At 41.6% G+C, this 18,898-nt stretch overlaps 1 protein-coding gene across 2 annotated transcripts in view; it reads left to right on the top strand.

The window, feature by feature from the left end:
* Window positions 1–18,861, top strand: part of dennd1b (DENN domain containing 1B) — a 106,020-nt gene extending 87,159 nt beyond the window's left edge. For both annotated transcript variants that reach the window (XM_011474042.3, XM_011474043.3), the window contains 8 exons: window positions 2,790–2,880; window positions 3,833–3,873; window positions 5,700–5,735; window positions 6,136–6,192; window positions 7,164–7,253; window positions 13,974–14,053; window positions 14,831–15,053; window positions 15,187–18,861. In XM_011474042.3, coding sequence (XP_011472344.1) covers window positions 2,790–2,880; window positions 3,833–3,873; window positions 5,700–5,735; window positions 6,136–6,192; window positions 7,164–7,253; window positions 13,974–14,053; window positions 14,831–15,053; window positions 15,187–16,026 — 1,458 coding nt within the window. In that variant the 3' untranslated portion in view covers window positions 16,027–18,861. The remainder of the gene's footprint in view (window positions 1–2,789; window positions 2,881–3,832; window positions 3,874–5,699; window positions 5,736–6,135; window positions 6,193–7,163; window positions 7,254–13,973; window positions 14,054–14,830; window positions 15,054–15,186) is intronic.
* Window positions 18,862–18,898: the final 37 nt, after the last annotated feature.

Genomic DNA, 18,898 nt, shown 5'->3' with positions numbered 1-18,898 from the left:
ATGTTTTTTACTTGCTCATTAGGTTTCGCTAAAATGCACAAAATTTTGGACCTGAGTCCAAATCTAATCGCGCCGCCTGTCTATGTGTCTGTAAATGAACCCCACAGACTCCACTGCCCAGTTTTTGGCTCAGTGGTTTCACCTTTTAAATAGATGTACTGCAGACCATAGTGACTGACTTTGGAATAAATAAGTGAGCTTGTAGCTACATTCTGGTTCATTTTATTGGCTGAAACAAAAAAGGAAATACGCATGTTGATTTAAAATGTTATGATAATATTCAAAGTTTGTAACAGAAAATGTAGCTTTAAAACAGGAGGGAAAAAAAACAAAATACTTTTTAAAAATATTTATTTCAGTCGCTGCTTTTAGGAGACTTTTGTTTGGTTTTAACAGTTTAATTTTTATTGGTTTTGATCTAGAAAGAATAAAAATTCGATTTGTTCTTTTGTTCCTGTACTTGGGCCATTGTGTCTGTGCATGGACTTGAGTGAGTGTTGTTTTTCTTTTTCAAGTGTTGCTTGTGTGATCACTCTGCCATTGTTAAGAGCAGTCTAATTAAGGCCTACAGCAAGGCAGGTAATCTGACTGGGGTTTAGTGAGTGTGTGTGTTTGTGTGTGTGTTGGAGGGGTGTCATGGGTGGGTTAGAAGTGAAGGCTTGGGCTAGGTGGTGATTTGGGTTGATTATCTCCACTAATTGGGCCAGCCATGAAGCAGAGTGGTGGATGGAATCTGCAGCCTCACCTCTCATTAAAATGATCTAATGATGAGTTTCCAGCTCTCCTGACCAGAGGAGCGGGTGGCCGTGTCGGTCGCTAGTTAGCAGGCTGTCCCTGAGGACACGCACCCGAGAACAGCCTGTACTGCTGTTACACTGTGGACACACTTCCAGGGCCAGGAGGATTGTTGTAGTTACAGGGGAAAAAAAATCTTGACAATATGTTGCTGTCGAGTTTTTGTATTTCCAAGGATAAAACTGTTGCTGTTCAAAGGCTAAACAAATGTTTGAAGTTGAGTATTGATTTAGTACTAAAGTAATACTTCTAAAATAAAACAACTGTTAAAGCAAAAATACAAACTGTTTATGTCTCTCTTTTTTTTTACTATTTTATTTTCTCCTTGTGAGAGTGATTTCTTTCTGGATATTAGTTAAATATTAGCAACGAAGACAAATACTCACAGATGATTTGAATTAGTTTTCTTTTAATCAGTTTGGGGAAAACAAATGAAAAGCTAAAACTTTTGATTTACTAGTCTGTACTTAGTCTGATGGTGTTCTTTAACCCTAAACCCCCTCGGGGCGGCAGTGGCTCAGGCGGTTGAGCGGGTTGTCCAATGATCGAAGGGTCGGCGGCTCGATCCCCACTCCCCCCAGCCAACCGCCGTTGTGCCCTTGGGCAAGACACTTCACCCTCCTTGCCTCCAGTGCGGCTCCACTGTTGTGTGCATGTGTATGAATGATCCCGGTGATGCTCAGAGGGGCCGTAGGCGCGAACTGGCAGCCACGCCTCTGTCAGTCTGCCCCAGGGCAGCTGTGGCTACAACCATTGCTACCATCACCAAGTATGAATGAGGAGTGAATGAATAATGGACACAATGTAAGCGCTTTGAGCATCTGGAAAAGCGCAGATAAATCTAATCCATTATTATTATTATTATTATTATTATTATTATTATTATTATTATTATTATTATTATTATTATTATTATTATTATTATTATTATTATTATTATTATTAAATAAAAAATCTTATCATACTGTATTCACACACCTCTGACACCTTGTCTCATTATCATGATCCAAAGTTTCTTTAAAAAACCCATTGTATATTATCTGTCCATGTTTAAAGCCCTGTAGTGCATCATCCTTCCAATAGAGGCAGTAGAATGACATTTTCTGCTCATTTTAAAAATGGCTGCTTCAATAAAATCTCAAAAACACTTTTGGCAGGAATTCTTTCTTCTAATTTTTCTAAACTCTATGGTGACAAAAACTCATATATTGTTATTCAATGACTACTTATTGAAGGGATGCAAATTTAATGACAATTAAAATACAGCAACACTATGTTTGAAATGTGTGGATCAAATTTGAAAAGACTGAATAGGGTGCTTTTTCCATGAGTGTCGTTATTTTTGCACCTTAAACTAATATTGTTGAGGGCAAAAACTTACCAAATCACCCATTGTATCATAATTTAATTATGCAGAGTTAATTTAATTATGATACTGGTATAACAATCTTTAGTGGGTTTCAACAAAGGGTTTAAAAAACATCTTGATTCCAAAAAATAGACTTTTCTGTGAATTCTTTGCGGGGTTAAACACTTTAAAAACCAACTCTCATCCTTTTATCTGAAGAATGTCGGTAATTTATTCTATTAATGTCAGTAGTTGAGTCATGTGTTTGGCACTATTCACCAGTGGTTGTATAACATATTTACATGTTCTTGTGACTCTGCTCATAAAATGTGTTGCTGTCATGGCTGTTAAGTCTGTATTTATGAGATGTAGTTTTATGTGCTCCATATTACAAAGGGAGGAAATGAAACTTCCTCATGTCTCAGACAGTTTGCAGCATGTAGTCTGCTGCTCTAATCCCTCACCTGCTCCGCATTACTAAATCCCTATTACCTGCAGCCTACCTAATCTTGGGATGTAGTTTCCGTCAGGTAGGATTAATAACACCCCTCTGCGACTGGAGTGTTTGAATTTGTGCAAATGTATGTTCATCTCCCCCCACCTCTCCTCAAGGTTTTAATAAGCTCGCTGTAATTTATGGTTGTAGTTCATCGACGGACGGTTGGCCAAATTGAACGCAGGCCGCGGCTTCACCGACGTGTTTGAAGAAGAGATCACCGAGGGGGGTTTCTGCGGAAGTGAGTAGTTCTAGACTTACACCTAATGTATTATATTTGCCTTCCTTTATAATTTACCACTTTGGTGTTTTTGTGCTGTGATAAATGCTGCTAATATGAACAAAAATGGACTAAACCTTTTTTTAAACCTTTTTAGCAAAAAATGCCGTCTTTTTTTTTTTAGTTAATTGGGAATCAAAGTTTTTTTTTTTTTTTGTAAATCCAGCAAATATTAGCATTTTTGTTTTATACCTTTCTATATTCGTGAAGATCTTTGATCCATTTCCTGAAATTATGGTTGACTATTGGCCAGTAATCAGTTTTAATTCTGATAATACTTAATCAATTAAGTTAATTAATTAAAAATTGTCTCAATCAAGGGAATACAATTGTCAAATTATAAGGCAATTTAGTTCAAAACACTTCTAAAATCTAATCTAATACCAACTAATCCAGACTGCAAAAAATGAAATTAACTATAATTCACATTAAAACTGCAAAGTATGGCCTCCATTTTTTCTGCTCTTCTGTTAGTTCCAGAATCCAATTTTACTACAGTCCTGATGAGCAAGAATCCATAAGACATCCGCTCTCATCTTGCAGCTTAGGGGTTATTAATGCCACTTTCTATTACTTCTAGACAGACTCAAATAAAAGCAAACAACAGCAGATGACAACTGAAGCAGAAGCTGTCACAGATTCACCAATCTGTTCATTTGTCACAGCAGCAAAGTCATGACTTCTACTCTGACAGTGATTTTAAAAATAGCCATTTTATTTAGGATTGAGTAATGTTGCCCGCTTTATATTTGATCATCTGAAATTGATGATAATTCATCCAGTTTTTTGTAAAACTGTAGTTTTGAGTGTAATTCTTTGACTGACAAGAAAGAAAAATGTTTTCTTATTACTTCTATAGTAACACAAAAGTGTTGAAACATTTTTTTCTTTTGCCTTTTTAATTATTTTTCAGGTAATTCAAGGTCCTACCAGCAATGGATGCACACTGTGAAGGTATTTACAGAAGCTCTTGTTTCATACCTGAAAGCTTTCATCAGTGACCTTTTCATGGTTTGCTCATTTTATTTTTGAGGTGGATTTAATCGATGCGTTTTTAATTGAACATTGTGACTGACAGCAGTCGGTGTTTGAAGTGTTCCCATTTGAAGGAAGGGGCTTGGCTGAATGTACAGATCCAGCTGAGAGCAGGATGGTTTGTGTAGCGGCGCGTGCAGCAGGACAGTGGAAACAGACAGGAAGGAAGACAGAAGTGATTTGACGTGACAAGACGTCCTCTGACATGACATGTTGATCTGGCAGCAAACACCGGCGTTACTTCACCCAACCAACCCAAGAACATACATCTTCCTCTCCTTCATCTCTTTCTGGCTCTTTCCTCCTATCCTTTCCTTCCTTATCTATCTGTCTTTATCTCTCTCCCTCTTTTCATCTCTGTCACACCCCCTTCCCCCCCTCTCTAACTGACTATCTCTTCCTCGCCCTCCCTATCTCCCCACGCCGTCAGCTAAGGCTGAATTAGTTCTCTAGAGTGCTCTTCAAAGGTTTGTTAAAGTTCACATTTCCTGACTGACAGGGATCTATAAGAGAGGCCTTCACCTCAGCCCCTCTCCTCCTCTCCTTCTGCCAACTTCTGAAACACTGCCTGCCATTTGCTCTGTTTAGCCGCTTAGCCACGCTTTGTGCTTACACTAAAGACCAACCGAGACGGCAAGAATGAGAAACAGCAGCTCTGAAAAGGAAAAGACCAAAGGATTGTGTAATCTAATATCTGTCTATAAAACTCAAAGTATAAATCAATCACAAACGGTCCCCTCTGTCTTTGTTTTTGGCTTCCTGTGAGGCACACAGTTTACCATGGCAGCTCTATCCCGTGTCCCCACTGTTCTCTGCAGTTTTTCTTTTTTTACACTATCTATTTCATTCTGTTGACTTATTAGAGCTGGAAGGTTAAAGTAGTGCTCACAAACTGGACACTGATGATGGCATTGGCTGGTAGCAGTGTATTCACCGTTGAAGAGACAAAAATGACAAAGTCAGAAAAAGAAATAATTTTAAAAATTGATACGATGGCACCTGTAGATCAATCCACAGAATTACATGGTTGGAAAATGTATTTTTTAACATTAACTCATTTAAACTTCAAATACCCCCCCAAAAAAATCATCAGTGTTAGTCATAATGTTTATTTAGAGGGTATTAAGCGTGAAGCCATTGAAAGGTTTGGGATAACACAGGAACAACAGGTTCCATATAGGTTCCTGTCATAAAGTCAATAATATGTGGCCCCAGAACTTTCTATGAATTACAATTTCTTGATTGTGATTGGCTGAATTATTTTATGAGCTCTGTGATCAACCTGAGGGAACAACCTGTGGCTTTAACATTTCATATAACTCAGGTTTAATGTTAATTTAAAAAAAAAAAATCACTTTTAATATATGGTTCAAATTTAATGTTATAGAAAGGCATCAAACAATGCAGGGCCTCACACATTTTCACCAAATCTGGCCCCTCTGCAAAAAGTTTGAACCCCCCTGTCTATCTATGTAAAGTACATTTTAAAAGTTCCAGTTTAGTCAGAAGAAGTATTCAATTTAGTATACTTCCTACACTACGCATACCTGGTCTATAGTATACTCGCTGTACTTCAAGTATACTTGATAAAATAAACTTCAAGTGTGCTAGTTTTTGCTAAGGGAATGCTTCAAAGCCTTTACCAGCATCAATATATATCTTTAAAGAAATTACGTATTTTTTCCTCATTTCTAAAAATGTAATATCTCCTGAGTGAATGACAAGTTTCTTTCTCTGTGTTACAGAAAGGAGGAGCGCTGTTCAACACTGCTGTGTCAAAGGTATTTCTTTTGTCACTTTCCGTGTGAAGAACCCTGACGCTGGTCGAAACAAGCCCTAAATGACATCAAACCGCTTATGAGTTGCCGCTGTGCTCAAATCTATGAAAGTTTCTTTTAAAAATGGTAGTTGCTTTTGGCTGTGAAGCTAACGGTAGCCCTGTGAGTGTTTGAGAAGCAGTGCCGTGTCGTTATGTGGCGTTCTGAAGGTGGTCAGGGTGCCCTTGCATGTTATCGCCTCCTGTTACTGTGCGAGGCTCTCTTATCCAGCCTTTTGTCTGCCTGTTTTTTAGCCGCGGGATCAAAGCGATTCCTGATGTTACACAAAACCAGAGCGGAATGTTAATGCAGCATGTTTGGATTAGTAATCTCTGCATGTATGTGTTGTTTTTCTTCCTCCTAGGCCAAGGTTCATGCCAAGAGAGGCATTCGGGACATTAAGGGCAGACTCAGAGCAAGGGTGAGCCGCATGGTCCTTCACACCTTTTAGACATGTGTACACCTGCGCGCACACACATCCACACGTACACAACTGTCATCTGAGGCGTGCAGACAGACACATGCCTCTCTCATAGAAACAGACAGGAAGGCTGCTTTACATGGAGTGTGTGATTCTGACTTAGAGGCCTTTTAATGACTGTTGAAGCCTGCTTAGCGCTTTGTTCGGGGCTGTACATTTTTAACTAGCGCCCCCCTGGCTACAGCCTGTCATGTCATCCGAGCCCCAGCCCTTCTTTCTCTTTTATTTTCTGCATATTTCATCAGTGAGCCTGTGATTTCTTCAAAGCTAATGTAACGAGGTGTATGTTTCCATAAGCCTGATGGATTTGATAAGGCAATAGCAGTTTGATCTGTCAGTGGGAAAGAGGCGAGAGGGCACTGATGATGAACAAGAGGCACATGTGTCGTTTTCACACACAAACATATTCGGCTGAGGCAAACAGAGGTGTAGAAATCTATTTGATTTTGAAGTTAAACAGGTTTCCTTTTGTTCAGAGGGGAAATTCATTTTGGATGCTCTCCTTTTGCTTCCGTCCGCTTTCTCCTCTGCCAGCTGCACAACCAAAAAATACAGTTTGGGTGGCTGATTGTAGGCGTTGCTTTTGTCTCATCAAAACCTTGTGAAAAGGTCACCAGATGTAACCAAACTAGATTTTTATCTCTTTTTTTATTCTAAGATTATCCACTTTTATTTAAAAAGAAGATTCAGAAAGGATTGTAGATATTGTTTTTAATGCTGCTAAAATGACAAACTTTCTTTTTTTCTTTTCAAATAAACAGATGGGGCTTTTAAGTGTAAGTCAAATATTATTGGCAGAAAAGAAACAGACAGGACAAAAGGCTGAAGTGCTTCAGCTCTGAAACCCACAAATTCCGGTCGGGAAAAGCCATTTTTCACAAAGCAACTCTTCCATTCATTTACTCTCGCAGGATGAAGAAGAAGAGGGGATGACAGCCTGCGAAGGGTCTCCCACCAGCACCAAGAGCCTGTCTCCAAGGAGACTGCAGAAGATGAGACGGGTACGTTGCACACACACAGATGCACATCAGTAAATGAGTTGACCACATTTACACCCACTGATCATACCAAAGCTCACTTTTCACTTGACCAACATGGATTCAGTCTTCCACTTTTGTACGTTTCTTTCTTATTTCCTCTTCTTTTATGCGTCTTTTTGAGTCTTTATCCCCCCATTTCCTTTACCCCCCTCTTCCTCTTCTTGGCTCACCTCTCCCACCCTTTCTGTCTTGTAATAGCTCTCGGACATACAGTAGTTTGTCAGGATTCCAAATGTAATCATAAGCATTTTTTCTTTCTTTTAACATACTCATGTTGTACGTTCAGTATTTCGCTCTGAACAGCACGGACAGCCAAAGCGGCTCATCTGCTGGTCAGCATTTCCTCTGAAGAATCTGCACCATAAGCGGATGGCACGATTCTTTTTTTTTTTTTTTTTTGTCTTTGTTGTTTGCAAAGCTCAAGTGTGATGTGCAAGCACAAGCACACCCACAAAACACACATTCATCAATAAAAAAACACCAGAAAAGTGCTTTCTTGTGTCGTTTCAGGAGACCACGGTGCAGTTAGAATGAAGATGTGCGCATACATTTCTCAGTGTGTAAGGTTTTGTTTCATGCTATTAGAATTGCACACTCTTGTACTAAACACATGCACACAGCCTCAGGGATACTAGCTTTATCATCTCCCACCTCATATCTACACCTCTGTAGTCCCAGCTGGAGTTTTTCCAGCTCTTATTGCTAAATGAATATATAGCAAGTGAGATCCAAGTGGTGTTTAAAAATAACAGGCACAAAAAAAGCATGCCCACATGCACATTCTGACATTTTGGTTACAGTCATGGAGGAGTGTGATTAGGAGAGGTTGTGCTGTGTCTAATTAGTGTTGTGCTTCCTGTGTGTATGTGTGTGTGTGAGATGAGGCTGGAAAGTCGGTGCAGGGAAAGTGTGACGGCCTGGGGAAGAGGGGAAGAACGCAATTAGGGCTTTTCTAAAGGCCTCCTCGGACACCCTCCTCCTCCTCCTCAGCCGGAGCACGCACAAAGACGGGCCGGCTCACACCCAGATTAACACTTAACATGCTGTTGATGCGTGCGCACACAGGCACGCCGGGTCCAGGACACACTCACACACACCCCTGTTCGTGCCACTGAGCCCTGCTCATTGCCACAGTAACCGGTCCCTGGAGACCGCTGAAGAGGGGACACCAGGACGCAGCATGGCATGTCCCACCGCACAGCTTTTGTGTTTGTGTTTACACTCAGTCAATCACTTTCTCTTTAATCACACTCCGGGCTCCTCCCATTCATTGATGCCTTTCTAGCATTGTTTATAGTTGGTAGCTTTATCAGTTCATTACACATTAGAAATGAGTTCCTCAAACCTGCACAGCTGTGTTTCTGTAGTTTGATCATTTTTATTTATGGTTGATATACAAGAGTAACTAGCTAAGTCCGAGAAGGTTCCAACTTTTTTTTTTTGGTAGATCTAAACAGATTCGGATGCATTACTCATACAAAAAGAAAATATTTTTCTTTTGTTGCCAAAAATACATTTTGTTTGCTTTTACTAAAACCTAAATCATCAGTGAAAGAGCCACTTAGTGTCTTTGTGGGTTTTATTTTCACATCTTTGTTTATTGTGTAACATTTTCACATATCACTTAGTCAAAACCAGTTCCTTGTTAGCCTCCTTCTTCCTCCATAACCTGCCTCTTTATCAAATGCTGATGCTTGACCAGGTGTTCTCTGCAGGAGAACCAGATCTCAGTGGGATTAACACGGTTAAATAAAGGTTAAGTGAAATTATCCACTTCTCCTCATGCCCACATCCACACGCTTGAGCTGCCGTTATATTTAGCACACCTTACAAAAATCTTCTGCTGAGCATAACTCATCAGTCTGTGTCGTCTGCCGAACCCAGCCTTAAGATAAAAAAAATTTTTTTTCAGATGCTGTCATGGGTCTGTTGAAGTGGACTGTGTTTTTGTCTATGTGGTGAAAACGCGATTTATCCACAAAGAAAACATTTTTTTCCAATCTGACAGCTTCATCTTGAAATAAATAATGCACATTTTACATAGATTTTTAAGCTCATACTTCTAATGTTGTGTTTCATGTATTTCTGTAAGTCAGCACTTTATCAGACTATATCTTTTTTTTTTCCCACGTAAAGGAATTTAAAATGACTTGCATCCTGATTTTGCTCTGTTTTGTTGTTCAAATACATCTGAATTTATGGTTTTCTGTGTACATTTTAAACCAAGTTCATTGAGAAACATTCAGTCGTCGGAAGATCCAGAAACCTCCTTTGATGAGAGACAGTCCGGCCTCCCCCCAGAGAGAAAAATTCCTGTTTCATTTTCATCGTTCACCCTCTTTTTTTTAGCAAACATCCCTGTTTGTCCTTGAAATGAAGTAAATGACCCAGCTGAGGTGAAAAATTCATTTTCTTCTTGTTCAGCTATCACGTGGCGGTGTGGAAGCGTTGGTGGCGTTCATCTTCTAAACACAGTCGAGTGTGAGTGTTTTGTAGTGTTTGGCGTTGATGAAGAATGCTGGATTACTCCTCTTCCTCTGACAAAAACGAGGCTGAACTGGGCGGCGGACGTCCTGTCTGATGGAACAAACGCAAACTTGTGTGGCTATTTTCTGGTTCAAAACACGAAGCTATTAGCATATGACATGTGTGTGTGTTTTATGTCCTTCTGTGCTGTTGTGGTGCGTCTTTACCACAGCCCTTTAATACATAAAGATATATTGAGCATGTGTGTTCGTCGTGCACAAAGAGGTGTGCGTTCTGCCGTTTGCCTCAGGTTGGAAACTACAGAATGACAGCTGTTAAGAGCACAGAGGAGGGCAGAGGCTGAGGCAGTGTTATGGACAATGACAGCCAGCAGGCTTGTGCCCGGGCTCAGCCGCAGGCTCTGGACTCTTCACCTGCTGAGGTGCGAAAGATGCCAGCCCTGAGAGCAACTCAGGGTTGAGGGGAATCGGGGCTCACACAGATGTAAAACAGGAGCAAAGTCACAATGATACAAGTGTGTGTGTGTGTGTGCATATTTTTGTACTTAACATATTTCTGGAGAAAACACAACTTCTAGGGTTTTCTGTATTACAGAAAGGTGCAATTCAGAACTGTCACTAGTTAATTCAAACAAAAACCATTATTTTATTGCTGGTCAGGGACAAAAGTGTTGTGGCTGAAAGTGAATAGCTTATGAGCAACTGGCATTATATTTCTGAAGTGTAGATAATAAGCATGTTTGAGTGTCTGCTTTAATTTAATGAAAAAATGCATTCTGAATGTGGAATTGCTCGCTTATAATTTAATGCTCATCATCTTTAATGAATGTTGGAGGAAGAGTTAAAGATGCATCACAGGATACTCGAGGTGCAGCCGCTCTCTCCATAGTTGTTGGTCATTTGTATGTATTGTGGTCTCCACTTCACTTTAGCTCCTTCATTATCTGGAACTGAACTGCCCTCTTCCTGAAGCTAAAGTGCCACCTCCTGGCAGTTCTTGAGTACTGCACCTCACCCACCCTCACAGACACCTGGTGATTTCTACTGGAGGAGTTTGGTCTGACAGAATGAGCATAATGCACAGTTTTATATGGCTCCTTTTTTTGAGAAGAAGGGAAGCAGCCTTTCAGAAACAGCCAGTTGGACTCCGCAACACTAGATCTATCCCCCTTTTCCTTTTTTTTTCCCTTTTTTCTCCCCCATTTTCCTCCTTTCGAGTGTGCAGCTCTTAAATGGAGACTTGGCTGTTCTTACGTAAAGGCTTTGGTTCTCCCCAAGGTTTGTTTGCATTTTACTGGCATCCCTTTGCACACGCTGCCAAACTGTTAGATCAGTCGAAGCCCACTCAGAAATAACCCATGAAATCTATGTTAGAGCGGCCATTAAAGCCCACCAGAGTTTGGCCCTGTCACAGAGAGGCGTTGCTGTTCCGCTCAACTGCTCATGCAAGGAAGGAAGGTGAGAAGAGGGGAAAGTTGGTTTCTCCTTATGTAACTACATAATGTAACTACATTTTCCTCGCTAAGCCGCAGAAATGTTTATCATTTGCTGTATAAATAAGCGATTTACTGGTGAACCTTCAAAACAAGTCTGGATTCTTGAAACTCTCTTGTCGCCAGATTAAAATGACCACACAGAGTCTGTGGTGTTTAGTCTTCAGGTCTGTCGCAGAAGCTGAGACGTCAATTCTTCTATCTTTAACAAACACGAAACCCCTGTACATCTTCAGAAATACTGACGCAAAGACCGTCTCACTGAAATAACCGTAGCATTTTTATGACCCCCCCTCCCCCCTTCGCCTCGACTTTCACTCTGCACAGTCTTAAAGTGGCAAAGCTGCAGCGAGGAAGGAAGCGAGCGACAGAAACGTTGGCATCTGTCAGCGACAGCAGAGTGACGGAGGGAGAAAATGAGAGATAGCGAGGCATGGAGCGGGAATCACTTTTTCATTTTCACCTTTCAGCTTCCCATTAGCCGACAGCGAGAGACTAATGAAGGAGCAGTATGATATTCTGTTGTTCCCCTATTTCATGCTCTCCACTGTCCTGTCAGGCCTGCCGAGATGTGGGATGCTGACAGAGCTGTCACAGCTTTAACTCGGGGAGAATCTCTCATTTGTGAATGTCTCAGGATTTTTGTAGTTGTTTACACCGACACATAGTGCATCAGCTGCTCTTCTTCGTCTTTACAGCTCTGGAGAGCCATCAAACGCGTAATAAAGAAAATGACAAAAGGTTTTATGCTGAAAGCTATAAGAATGCTGTGCTAAATTTGGCATTTCTATCATAAAATGCTTGCTTGTCGCGAATGGTTTAATCTCGAATGTTGTGCGGAGGGGTCACAGTGAAGAGAGGGGAATGACAAATTGATAAAGCCATGAAGCGAGGTCCCATCCATTTACTGCTCCCTGTGGAACTTCCTCTCAGGGAGACGGCACCAGAGTTGCAACTGAGATCAGAGAGCCCGGCTTCATGACCTGTGTCTGCTTGTGTTTGGGTTCACCTTGCTTTAATAAACACCTAGACGCAAAGAGGGGCCCTGCCCTCGCAAACACAGACCTGAAGCACAAAGCAACACATCTGAGTGAGATCACACGTCACATGTGTTTGTGTGGAAGTGTGTCCTGTCTCACAGGTGCATCTCTGCTATTCCGGACCGCGTCGGGCGGCCAGCGTGTCGGCCCGGCCCCAGATTTACAGCCCTGACACAGGAATCCATTAAAGGCTGTTTAGGGATCCCAGGCCTGAGCCCCTCTGAAATCTTTTTCATTATAGCTTCAAGCTACCATGGAAGGGTAGCTGCCTGGCCAATCAGCAGTGCAACCACATGTGTTCATGTTTAGCCCCGATGGCTGAGAGCCTTAAGTGGCTACTGCACACATCTCTTTTGCTGACTTTTATGGAGAAAATGGCGCTTTAATTCTTTCAGGTCTTTTCCTTTTCTTTTTTTCTTTTTTTTTGTAGTCGTGTGCGTGAGAGGATGTGTGTGTGCGCGCTTCGTGGTTGAACAAGGCCCCTAAATGAGGCCAGGCCAGCCACACGTTACATTCCCACTGTCTGGCTGGCACTATGTCGACTAATCAGAACCAGCTTGCAATATCAACTCCTCCACACACACTCACACACTCCATTCCCATCATTCCTAGGAGCTCTGAGGAATCTTTCCTCACCTCTTTACATTTCCTTCCTGTCATCCATCCCTTACTTTCCTCTTTGGGCCCATGTTCACCTTCAGGTCTCAGATTTTTATCATCTTCTCAAAAATGCAGCCTCACTATTCTCTGCACTCTGAAGGCGGCGTGGTGCCGGGCTGTAAAAAGTCCTTTTATTCTCTGTGATGCGTTTTGTTATTGTAGATTTACAGCTCTCGCGGTAACGTACAGGGTAATCCGAGCTCAACCTTGCAGAAATGCAGGGAAAACGTGGTGGTGACCATCGCAGAAAGTTCACATCATGTCCAGCAGGTCCCTGACACTCAAACGGGCGTAGAAGGAAAAACTGACACAGGAGGTAAATGACAAAAAGCAAAGATTGTAAATTAGAAAATGAGAGATAGTGTTAACATCAGTGAACATGAACACATAGTGAGAGGAACATGTGCGTCGTGGTGGAAGGCATGTTAATAAGTGGCCTCGGGCAGATTCGGGCTCCCATGGGGAGAGTCCTGCCCTGCTCTGTAAAGCTCCCGTCTCTTCCTTAACCCGCCCATTAAACACAGTACACAGGTGGCTTATTAAACCCACTATGTCGCACAACAACGTGCCGATCAGTCGGCTCTGTGAGGTGACAAATACAATCACATGTAATCACATACCGCAATGCAAATGATCAGTGAAGCCATCTTGGCACTCAAGTGACTTTTCATTTAAACCTGATATTGAGTTTGACAGATAACTTTGAGGGTCCTTAAAGGTTTTTATCCCTATAAATCCAAATTTGACAAATTTAGTCTCAACCCTTCATGGTCTGCTCTCATTAGAACAAGCAGCTGCTTCTCTCTTTTGGGGACCTACCAGACACAGACCTTCATTTTTGTTCCTGGGAAAACCTGGATTTCTAGAAAATCTGCGCTTGAGCAGAGCTGTATGTTTATCTACAATTTATGGTTTTCAGAATATGGTTCTACTGAGAAACTGTTTTTCATGACGTTTTCTGTACGTAACAGTCTGCGTTTATTCTGTCGTTCTTAATAACAGCATAACCTCAGCAAGTTTCCAAAGAGTCCTCAGGAGCTTGGCTTTGCATTTGATGACGAGGAACTGGACACAGCAAGCAAGTAAGAGATGAGTTTGTATGTGTTCAAATGTCTGCATGCTGATAGGTGATGTATGGGAAAAGCTGGGATAACACTTCCCCCAAGTGGACTTGTTTTGGAACTGCATGAGTTGATTTTATTTCTGAAATACTTTGTGAGAATGGAATTAAAGACCCACTCCAATGAAAATGGTGATTTTTACATGTTCTTGTAGCATTTTTACGACTATGAAGAACATTTATAAAGAAAATTGAGATAAACACTGCATTTCCGAGTGTTTCTTTATATAAATCATTGTGAATCAGGAGCAGACAAAAAAAATGCAGTTTGAAAAACCTTGCAGTAGTGATGTAGGTGCTACAAGTGGGCCACAAGGTCCCTGCTGTGCTCCATTCCAGTGCATCCACTTGGAGACAACTAGATCCATGTACGTCTTTGTTTTCCTCGTTTGAGCTGGCATCTGGGTCAAAACTGTACGGCTGGATAGCTCCAACATTGTTCGCCATTTTTGTTGTATCGGTTATGCGAGCTTGGGGTTGTAAGGAGCCGTAAGCTACTAGCAGGAGAGCTTGTAAACAAAGGGCTGATGGGAAGTCAGGGCAGGCTTACTCCATGTCAACTGTCCCACCCACAACTCAAATTTCTGATGAACCCATGTCCCAGAAAAATGACATAATCATAAATAAAAGGCCACTGGGAACAATTTTAAAATGGATCAAAAGATGATCGGAGTGGGACTTTAAGTTTATCATTCAGTCTATATTACAGCTAACTGATATTATTGTCTGTCAAATGCAGGCTTTCATCTGAGGACAGTGGAGATGTCCCTTCATGCGCTGATGACAGCGATGATTCCTACTCCTTGGAGCTGGACATGGATTCTTCTCAGTCAGGCCAGATGAACCTGCTGGAGGAAATTCTGGATTCTCTGAATACTACAACACTGGATAACGGGAAGCTCAGTGCAGCCAAGAGCCTGGATTTCTTTAGGTCCATGGATGACTTGGACTACAAGGCCCCTGTAAGAAACAAACAGCGACTTTATCTAGATAATAATTGTTCTTGTAAACGTCATGGTATTAATTTCAGAAGAGTTTGGATGGTTGCATGATGTGTGCATTCAGTCACTCGTGTGAATCCTTCTTCTTTCCTAGACAAAGCCCAAACCTTGCAGTGAGTCCAGCCCCGCAGGAGAAAGTGATGCTGGAGAGGATCCAGGAGGGTGGAACATGGGCCAGGATGACAGCGCTGTCCATGGTAAACACCTTCCACCATCCCCGAGGAGGCAACCCAACAAGAGCAGCTTGAAGGTGCCTAGGAACATCCCAGCAGCTCCTGCAGCCCCCAGCATCACAGCTACAACCATGGCTCAGCACGCTGATGTCCCCCGTCAGGCCTCGTCCCCCAAAACCCGCAAGGGTACTCACCTTCCACTTACAGGGCGAAAGCCCGGGGACCGCTTCTCCTACTCGCCTTCACTATCCCACAGAGTTACACCCATGTCAACGTCACCTGCTGTTTCTCACAATTACAGTTTTGCAGCACCTAAGTCTCCCAAAAGCGGTTCCCAGTCACCAGAAGGGAGGTTGCGGACTACCTCTGAACCTCAGAACACCACAGAGACCTCTCAGAACCAGGCTGGACCCACAGGCATCCTGAGGAGGAGAGTTCTGTCCAAAGGGACGGTAAAGAACTACCAAGAGAAGTCCCTGCAGAGACAGGGGAGCACGGGTCAGTACGACAGAAACGTGAGCCCCTCGATAAACAGCAGAGCAGGCATGCCGGTTCCCTGGGAGAAAGAGGCGTCCAAGGAGGGGCTTCTGGGGCTGGGGATGTGTTTGGGTCAGAACAAAGGCACTGGGATGGATATGGGGCAGGATGCGGGCCTCCTGGAGGAGATTGAGTCCATGTGTTGCCTCGGCTCAGTCCAGCTCTCACAAGTCCACAGCAGCAGCAGCCAGCAGGTCCAGAGCAAAGCCACCAATGAGTCCTGAGGAGCATCCAGGAGTTCATCTAACAGTCCTGTTCCAGAGAAAACTCTGACTCCAAATGGTTCATCTGGACTTTCAAAAAGGAGGAAAAATTCAAAGCAGATTTTAGTAAAAAAGAAAAAAAATCTAGATGGGGAACAGAAGGAGGTGAAGCGGTACACTGCAGGATTCTCCATTGATGATCCCTCGAAGTTTTCTGAAAATTTAGATAATTTTGTATATTTTTCAAGAACTTTTCTCTTGTGTTTGTAATATTACATAAACCTTTCCAGCACATTTGTAGTGAGTTGGAGCACAGAAACGAGTGCAGATCGAAATATTTCTGCACTCACTAAAGGCTCTGTTGCTCATTTGTGCAGTTATGATGCTCCAAACCCCCATTAAAAAAAACATCTTAAAGCCACAACCCAACAACTTCAATTACAAAATAATTCTTTATAAAATGGTGACTTTTGCAGTGTGCTTTCACTTCAGGAATGTCCTCTCTTTGAGTATCTGTAATCATGTGAACACTGCAGCCTAAAGGAAGATGGAAAAGGAAACTTTGTGAGGATCAATAAGGGAAAACGGTTCTTTTTGTTCTTTTACTTGCGCTGTTTTGACTATTTTGCATTAGAACTTTGCACTTAAGGATTTGGTGAAGGTACTCGTCTATTAATACCTGGTACTAAACGCATAGGATCAAAAAGCAACAGAGGATTTTTTTTTATGCAAAAAGTGCACACAAGCCTTTGGAAATAATTGCCCTCAATACAGTAACACCTTCAATCACTAAGCCTTACACGGACATGTGATTGGTTTCGGTACTCCGGTATCTTAATCCATAGATGCAGCAGGTACATTTGAATCACATCGATCCAATTAAAGCAGTGAGTACTTTTCTGCTTCCTGTGTTTGATTTTTCTGCTGTTTTCATAGGGATTCTTATCTTTGGAGCTGCTGTTTTCTCTACTTTAAAATCCCAGATATCTCAGGATGCTCTCACTTCTTTTGTCTTACCCATGCAACTTCAGAGCTTAAGAAATTAGTGGTTTTAAAAAAGTTTCTGAAGTTTAGCATAAAGAAGAAGAAAGGATTTATGTGAAATATGAATAGGTACATTGAACAGGAAGAACTGAGTTTATTGCATACATTCTTTCTGCTTGCTTCTGTCTCAATTTTTATTTTTTTCCACCTTTTTGCCTTTCTGTTTCTTTTGGAAAAGCAGAGTCTGTCCTCCCAGGTTGGAGCAACACTGTAATGCAGTGGAGTTGTTGATGATTGTACTGTAACAAAGCAATATACTGTTTTTTTCCTCAGCTAGATGGCTGTGGTGCGTTGAGGGTCCGAGGGTCTCACACGGCAGATTCTCCCGTGGGGAAAAGGCTTCCAAAGATTGTAACTTCTCGTGTTTTTTTTCCCCGCGTCACCCAAAAGGACGGTGGTGGGGCCTGTGTCGAGGTTACTGCGTTTATGGTTGGCTCTTCTTAATGATTTATGCCAGACGCCCGTCAGTGCAGCATTTTAATTGCAGCCATTTCTCCACTTTTTAGTGCTGCTCTGCATTAATGATTGCGGTGTGCTTCTTCAGATGAGAATCGGCCCTTAGTGAGTCCAAAAAAATAAAAAAAAATGTAGCAAGGCCTCCTTCACTGTAAACACTTTACCTAACCTGTGTACTATGCAAAGATTTCCCATTCGAAAAGAGTTAAATGATTGAAATATAGTTCACAGTTCTACTAGTAAAACGTATTTTTGTGTTAAATTAAAAATGTGTGAGCCAAAGTCTGTCTATAAGTGTGGTGTGCCTTAAAGAGTCGACAACAAGGTAGAGAAGTTCTCAGACATCACAGCGGGAGGCGCTGAACGGGACAGGCGTGAACTTCAACCACAGAATCTCACCTCAGAACAACCTTTCTTTTTGTTTTCAGCAAACCTTGAGTTTTTCTTTAGCTGGAGATTTAGTTTTCCAGTCCTGCTGGAATGAAGAGAAGACCTTCAGCCGTCTCTGGGTTCTTGATGTAAATGACCTACTTTCTTTAATTATACTCTGATTGGTGTTTTTTGTTCTTTATTTGCTCACTCTGACCTAAATGTATACAACAAAAAAATCTCAGAGGAGTTTTGCTTCTTTTTGTTATTGATGAAAATTTATTTTCAACTGATTTTGATGTGTATTTTTTTCTGGAGTCTATTTTACATATATATAATTATGAAATGATGTATGTTGCTGACACATGGACACAAAATTTGGCGCTTAAAATAAAAATGTTCAAGATTTTATTTTTGGAAAGAGAACATTAATAAATGTCTAATGTAGCCATTCTTGAGTGCAGCGAGTTCAGTCCTTTCTGCATGTTTTACTGTACTCTATGCTTTTGCTGTTTTACTTGTGACGATATTCGTTCCAGTATTTAACATGGACTGGTGGAATTTGACGTGTAGTCATGTGCAATTCTCTTTCTGCCTGGCATTTCTGCTGTTTTTGTTACCACTGTACATGTGTGTGTGTGTGTGAGGGGGGGGGGCTGTTTGTCTGTAAGGTTTTTAACTGAAGTTCTAATTTTAAGTGACGTGATAGATGACCATCACTGCAGGGAGGCCGAGCTCATGGTACTGTCTAAAGCTTGTTCTACCCCAATACCTCTTTAATTCGGGTGTTTTAATCATAATGTACCATTTCTTTGCCTTTTTTTCTGATTGAGCGCAAACTTGCATGTTCTTTTTTATATAATGGAACACAAGTCTCAGCTGCAGAGGTCAATCTAGACGTGTCATTTCCATGAGTAACCTGCTACAACTGCACAAATGTACGCACTGTGAACTGAAAATAAATGATACTGTTTCATGCACCCTGGACTTTTTGTTGGTTTTTATTTCGCCACAATATATTTTT

This window comes from Oryzias latipes, chromosome 4 (assembly GCF_002234675.1).
Source record: "Oryzias latipes chromosome 4, ASM223467v1".
Classification (NCBI taxonomy): Eukaryota; Metazoa; Chordata; class Actinopteri; order Beloniformes; family Adrianichthyidae; genus Oryzias; species Oryzias latipes.
The sequence above is the reverse complement of the archived record's forward strand: the minus strand, read 5'-3'. Positions and strand labels throughout refer to the sequence as shown.